Source organism: Trachurus japonicus, chromosome 7 (assembly GCF_045865225.1).
Source record: "Trachurus japonicus isolate A0001 chromosome 7, Traja_1.0".
Lineage (NCBI taxonomy): Eukaryota > Metazoa > Chordata > Actinopteri > Carangiformes > Carangidae > Trachurus > Trachurus japonicus.
Genome location: NC_140913.1, coordinates 16,094,995 through 16,102,736, shown reverse-complemented (window position 1 = coordinate 16,102,736; position 7,742 = coordinate 16,094,995). Strand labels below are relative to the sequence as shown.

General features: G+C 38.3%; 1 protein-coding gene across 4 annotated transcripts in view; it reads right to left on the bottom strand.

Moving 5' to 3' along the window:
• Nucleotides 1-1,556: 1,556 nt before the first annotated feature.
• acot7 (acyl-CoA thioesterase 7) overlaps nt 1,557-7,742 on the bottom strand; it is a 49,779-nt gene continuing 43,593 nt past the window's right edge. For all 4 annotated transcript variants that reach the window (XM_085781509.1, XM_085781508.1, XM_085781504.1 and 1 more), the window contains one exon: nt 1,557-2,051. In XM_085781509.1, coding sequence (XP_085637635.1) covers nt 1,953-2,051 — 99 coding nt within the window. In that variant the 3' untranslated portion in view covers nt 1,557-1,952. The remainder of the gene's footprint in view (nt 2,052-7,742) is intronic.

The window sequence follows — 7,742 nt, the reverse complement described above, 5'->3', positions numbered from 1 at the left end:
GAACAAAACGTTGTTTTCTTAAGAAATCAATTACCTATCACCAGTGTAGACAGTGTGCGGGAGTATTTTCTTTTGCACCGTTGCGTGGTGGGAAAAAGCAGCTTCCTCTGGTGCCGATGTCTAGTGCTTCAAAGTGATACACCGTAACACACTGTGCACTGCATGATATTTCATAATAAATAATCTATTTACATGTGACTTCAGTTTTGCATTTCACCATTTCTGCTGCTACCTAGAGGAGAAACATCTATTTCTGATAATGTCATCTCTTCTATTTCAACTCTGTTCTTCCACACAAGTAACCATGGTTACCATATTGTGTCACTACGTATAAAAGCCAGCTGCTACTAGCTGAAATGGCAGAAGACAGTAATGAATACTGTTGTGATTGACAAGAAATGACACCCATTTCTGAATGTTTTAACAGCAGAAACAGTCTACTAGCTGTGCTGATGTGTTACATCAGCCAAATGCTTTTCAATAAAGGTTAAAATTCCCAGAAGCCTTATCTTGACATCTAAGATGGACCCTGTCTTCTCCTTCTCCCACCAGATGCCTCAACTTCACTGAGGATAAAAATAGATAAATCCCCCCAGTGCAGCTTGAGCCTAACTTTACGGGGGGAAATGAAAAGCGCGCACACTGTGCTGGAGGGGCTGAGGGGCAAAAAAACAAAACAAACAACAACCTTCAAGATCCAATGACAAATCATTTTCCATCTGTGTGAGAAAAACTCTAAGAGAAGGAACAGGAACGGCATTTTTCTGAGATTTAGACTTGTGTGTCACTCTGTTCTTCACAGAGCTCTCTGCTTGTAATCTTGTAATTTCTCTTTGAGTTTGATCTCTCATTCGTCTGTTGCACAGGGTTGGAGCCTAAATCCTGCTAGTGGTGAATCAGATTCAAGTCTGATTGTGTTTTCAGTACACACATGACAAACCAGCCCTGCTGAATATTTAAACATGAGGAGTTTTCTTACGGCAGGTTATTAATCACAGCCATTGCAGTCCATGTCAATATGGATATTGATTTCACACTGGCGGCTGCTGACCTCAATTCATTTCTCCGATCTCTCTGAAGAGAAAGATGAACATCTGGAGACCGTTTTTGTTGTTATCCTTACAGTTTTTACTCCTATCGGGCTGTGAGGAGTCTGAACATCAAACAGAGGGAAAGGCAGGCAGAAGAAAGAAGGAGACAGAGGGAAAAAACGGTGAAAGAGAGATGCAAGAAATGGGAGAGTGACATTACAGGAGAACGGAGATGGATGGAGATATGACAGTAACCAGGAGAGGGAGAGGAGAGCGCAGTAAGGCAGAGCAAACGCTGGAGTGAGAGTGTGACAGACAGGGAGAGGAAGAGCAGAGTGGAAGGAGGGGGAGGGCGGGCGTGGGAGAGATGCAAGTTGAGTCAAAGCCCCTAAGCTTCCCTGATTTCACTGTGATAGACACAGTGCCGAAACGATAGATAGTGTGTGCCCTCGCTGCCAAGGCATGCCCAAGACAATGACATCATTATCATCAAACTATCAAGGACACGAGGCGAGAGCCCCAGACTCACACTTGGATCTTTTATTCATTATTATTCACTCACTTATTCATCATTTTCCTCAACTCAGACTTTGCACTGACATGGTCATCAAGTCTTTATACTTAAAAATCTTTATAGAACAAAATAGTGCTCTCACTTCTACGTACAGTCAGACTCTCACTATTCACTGACAGTGATCATTAGCAGCCTTCATACATCAATAGAAATCCCCAAAATAAAATGATGTTCTCATATTTTGCATACATACACAGCCATATGTGGACACTTTGGTGTGTAGCAGAGAAAAAAAAAATCACAAGTTTAGGTTTCCAAGAGGCTACCATTACAGAACAGGAGCGAAGGATTTTGTTTCCTTTATACTGAGTGTTATGTGGGACAATAAATGCTGCGTAGCCGCGGCGTCACTGCTGGCGCTCTTTCTCTGCAAGTCTCTTCGCTTTATTCTGGAGGTAACGCGCTTTTCCCTCTTCAGAACGTCTCTGCTCCTCCTCTCCTTCAATCTGAGAAACAAGCAGAGACAAAACATTTGTTTTCAGACACATTTGTCCCAAGCACATATTATGCACTGAAATGTTTCCCTGGATCTTATTATATTAACCGTGGCATGATTTACCCATCCATGCTGCTGTAATTGCATTCATCTTCTTGGTGAAACACAGAATGAATGACGGAGACTTGGTGAGGCATTATACGCACAAAAAGTAACGTGGAACAAAACCACATGAGGTCATTTGCAAGACATCTGCATGATGCATTTGAATTCCTTCAGTTTCATTACAACAACATACAGTATAAGAACATGATGAATGTAAATGTTCAAAATGTGTATATCTGCAACGCTGGGACGCCAGGAAGGATTGCTGGTGGTCAGTAGGTCAACCTACAGTAAAGGTTCATCAAAGATCGTTCTTATACTTTTTGGTGGCTACTGACCTTTTGGTGTTTTGATCTATGTAACTCAAACTACTCAACAGATGGATACTTGAGGCCTCAGCTGGATGAATCCTCATGTTTTCAGCTGTACTATTAAAGTGCACTGTAGGATTATCATCTACTTTTAAAACTAGGGGTTATAGGCACATTCCCATGCGACACATAGTATATAACATATGTTTATAATAATACCTTCTGAAATTGACACCACCTTCACAACCAGGAAATCTGGAAAGCCTCCAGATTTACAGCTGCTCTGAATCACTTTCATACTTGTTCTTATTATAAGCAGCACATCCAGACCTGTGAAGAACAAATGTTCTCTTTCTCCTTCACTGATATCAGTGCTGCTGCTGATTCGTGGGAAGATGCACTAGCCGCACAGTTTAATTAGACTGCCTGGCAACCACATGACTTAAACAATAATACCACCTCTAATGACAGTGTCAACACTGTTCTTAGGGAGTGGAGATAATATGTTGTATGAGTGCACATACACACACATGTTTGTGTTAGTGGTTGTATATGTAAAATATACTGTAAATGTTGGAAGCTCTTAGCTCAGATGGAAGCTCTTTGCTGTGACACACCAGGTGGGTGGCAGATTCAAGAGCACCTGCCACTCAGTAGCACTCATGCTGCAAAGCTGACAGATGGCACCTTAACTTTATGGAGTGAGCAGAGTGGAAGCAGATCTGATAAAAAAAATTAAAAAAAAAAAAACATACCAGAGACAAGTCCATGGGGTCACAACTCAAATATAACGAGATTATTGAAATAGTGACGCTGAGCTGCACAAGACAACACCAATGGGAATATCTTCTCTTTAGAGCAGGTTTACGAGTTTACAGCTGTAGTATTGGTGTGTTTGTTGTACGCTGGTTATATAACAGTCAACATACTGTTCAGTCAAATTTGCTTTTGCCATTCATCTGAAAGTAATGGATCATTCCAGTTCATTGACTTTCAAAGCAAAAAAATAAATAAAAAAATTAAAGAACGGAGCGAGAGAGAGACAGAGAGAGAGAGAGAGAGAGAGAGCGCAAGTTTCACCGCAGCTCTAGTATTGTCAAACATTTGCATAAACACAATTCAGACAATCTTAATATCAAAAAAGTTAATTTCTTCATTCCAAATGAATCAATAAACAGTCACAAAACAATTTATATATGAAGCTGAATGATGATGAGAGGAATTTAAAACCCTATGAGAAATTAAAGTTATTTCCTTGATTTGATGTCATTATCAAAAATCACAAACAGTAATTCATGGTTTTTCTATTTCATCACTGCACAAACAGCAAACACTTTGTTTTGAAAGTAGTTAGTAACCTGCATGTGATCATGTTGAAAGTCTGGTGAATACACAAACAAGGACAATGATTATAGTATTTTCTGAGCAGGCTGACTTCCTCGATTATGCACTGTCATGATGAATGAGTGTGTAGTAATTAATGAGAAATATTAGACTATTAGTTAACGTGTCAAACTAGACATCAAGCAGCAGAATACACAGGGAGCTGGTCGTTACAGCAATAAGCCTAGAAAATTCTTCTTTCAGTATGCAGCAAAGACATCCATCATTTCACACAAAACACTATACTGACTTTAAATGATTTATTACAAGTCAAAAAAGAGAACACAACCATGTAGTCCCAAGAAAATAAAACAGCAATGTTGGTGAGAAAGTAATAATGCTGAAATGATTATTGGTCTGTGGTGTTCCTCCGCAGTCACCGAAGACAAACAGCTATTTCAAACAATGTGCCACTGGGTAACATAAGGAGTGAACTAAATGTTCTAAAGATAGCCGTTGAAAAGAGTGAACAGTGTGTGTGTGTGTGTGTGTGTGTGTACATGACGGTTATGGGACAGCATAAAGCCCTAGTATAATGTGCTGACAGAGGGAAATTCAGGTGTCGACACACAGACGTGAAACACGCATAAAAATCTCCATACTGTCTATATGGCAGGGCCTCTCTGTCACTCAGGCCCTTGAGGATCACATTCACACTGAGCTACAGCTTGAGATGGTATCACAATCTATTCCATTAAAACCTATTATTCCTAAAGAAAAATGACTATAAATAACAACACGAGATACTGTTAGAGGCAGAGGAGAGAGTTGATTCTGGCAGCAGAAAATTTGAGGCTGGCTGGTTGAGAATAAATGACGTATTGGGGTGGGGCTACTATATTTGCCCCATGCTGGGTTTCAGTCCCATCTCATCTGACCAAACAAACCTAAACAAACCACATGTTCCAGTTTTTTTCTTATTCCAGGAAACTCCTTCAGATTGTCAGCATATAATCGAGTTGTACGTTCTGCAAAGACAAATGCTCCTCAACTGATTGAACTTATGTGATTCAACCCGGCTTCTAAAGAAAGGCGGTTCCATCACTTGAGTCAGAACACATTATATTACTTTACAAGTTAGTTAGTAAGTTGTTTAGTCTGAGTTGTTCAGTCACTTTTCACTTGAGTTTTACCTCCACAGTACCTTTTTTTTAATACTTAAGTATTCAGAAGTATAGTTCTATTTAAGTACATTATTGTATTGTTAATTTACATAATCAAACAACCTATACAATGAAGTGACTTACTAGAAGCTGTGGAATAAAAATATTGCAGAATATGATACAAAGCCTATGTAGAAAGCCTATGTATGTAGAAATAACCATAAAAACACCACTGAACAAACAAGTTGCTCTATTCATAATTCTGTTGTGATAAACACAGCAAACATTTAAAACAAAATTACTCTTTCTTTATTTTTAAACCATCAAACACAGATCTTAGATCAGAGCATGATCTCTGGAGAAGAATTTTCTGCCCCATCTATAGCTAATGAAAATGTTCCTCTGTGATCAACAGTGTGTGGTATATTATGTTTTCAAAATAAAATAAAATCCATTCCTCTGTTTTAATTGTTAATATTGTTTAGATTTACAAGGATTACTTGTCTCTTTTACAATGACAGTTTGAGATGATTTGGGCCATCATGGCTAATATATATGCTTAAGAATAAATACTGATGTCCCTACTCCTTTGTAAGTATATATGTATGTGTATATACTCATTATTTGCCCTGCTCATATTATGAGGACATTACTGCTAGACTGCACATGTGCATGCATATGTTTATGCAAATGCAGATCACATTTGCATAACTCAATGAGACAATTCAATGCCAAGTTAAAAATGTCCTTTCAGTGTCCCCATGTAATTGGTATTCCCACAGTGGCTCCAGTCTAATAACTATGATTATGCAGGATCATCAACTACTACTGCTGACACAACCTATCAACCTGGCAAAAAAAACACTATTGTTCTTTAACTTAAATATCTCCTTTCCCATTGGTTATCACATTCCTGAAAATTCTGCACTCTCGTAAAAATTAGATGAAATCAAAACACCAGATACCATGTTTGACTCACAAGCAATACCTTGAGCGTATACTGTATGATGATGGCAGTTTGCAAAGATTGGGCCCTTTCCTGTCAAAGTGCACTTATTTGGAAATTATCTCATCATCCTCTTGTATACATTATTACTATTATCATGTTTTATTACTACTTTGAAATAATTTGTCGTTGAAATAGGCAGGATAAAGCAAAGGGATAATTCACTACACTTAACAGCTGGTGTGGGCTTCCTTGTTAAGGTGGTTAAGGTGCATGCCACCAAATCACAGTGACAATTGCTCAACTCCAGGGGCAGTCCCTGAATTAGGCACAAAATACATTTGGGGGCATTTTAGACAACAAAGGATCAACCCATTGTATTCATCATCAAGGAAACTGAGGGAAGATTTGAAAGAGTCTTCGAAATGGGACAGTCTAGTTGCATCATCATGATGTAACTGGTCTTCAAATACATGCAGTCTCTGAACTGAGGTACAGTAGGAGTATTTCTACAGCTGATAAATAAAGACAAAGATGAGAGCAATAGCAGTGACAATGATCTAATGTTTGTATAGAATTTCACTGTAATTTTAACAGTTAGTAGAACTATTTTGGTAGAGGGGTTCAAAACAATTGATCAAAATACAAAAGTGAAAAATTAAATGAATAAATAAATTAAATGTAAGCTAATAAGATTATATAATGCAATGGAGTACATGAAGTATCAATCTGAATGTCTTCAATTGGTAAACAGGACAAAGTCAAAGACTAGTGCTTTCACTAATCGGGTCAGAGAGCCAAGAAAAAAAAAAACAGCTGTTTCACCTGGTGTGTTGGTCATCCAATAAGTGAACAGTTGAATGGAGCACAACAAACCAAATGGTGTAAACTTGGAACAGGGACAAGGTTTGTAAAAGGGACTCGTTCAGACAATGCTAGCAAAATGCCAGAAGGGTTCCTTTGTGTTGGCACAAGCTGTTATTAGAGTAGGCACAGGGCATCAGTGGCACTGCCAAATGCCAGTGTCTCAAAAGTAGCACTACTCTGTAAACAGCCATCTCAAAAACACTAATAATAATAAAAACAATAATAGTTTGTCTGCCGACTAACCTGCAGCACATGTTTGAGTGTGTAAGAGAGAATCACAGTGAGAGAGATAAACTCATATACTCAGGGTGACATTTTAGACAATGCTGAAAGATGTTTTATTTATGGACATAAAATGGATCCTCTCAAATACTCTGCAAGGCTTCTCTTGAATGCTGAGAGGACCTCTGTCCACTCACCATTAATATTTTACATTGTCTGAATGAAATGGTAACAGGAGATATACAGCGTGATTCAGAGTTAAGTAAACCACAAACAATCACCTATATTTTTTTTGTTTGTGGTTTACTTAACTCTGAATCACATGAAGACTACTAAGTAAAAACGTTGTATTCCTGTAACCACAATGTTGTTTGGTGTTTAATCATTGTCGGTTGTGTGGCTACTGGTTCCTTTGTTTCCTGACAACATATTGTATTTTCAAATGGAAACCAGTAAATAAAAGCTCAGTACGCCAGGAGTGGATTTCTTTTTCACTCTGAGTCACTCTGAGCTTTTAACATCCGCCCAGAAATCAGGTAACTTTGAGCACAACTAAATCATCAAGCACAACCACATTTCATGTTGATTTTCAGACATAAAGTAAATGGACTATTGTAAACTCATTCAATTGCTTTTGGAAATACGTGCAATTCATAGAATGCAAAGAAGTATCAGTGAATCTCTATACTCTATCTTCTTATTTAAAGGCATCAAATTACATATTATGATGAAGAAATTCCAAAGTCACACCTGTGCTGAACTTT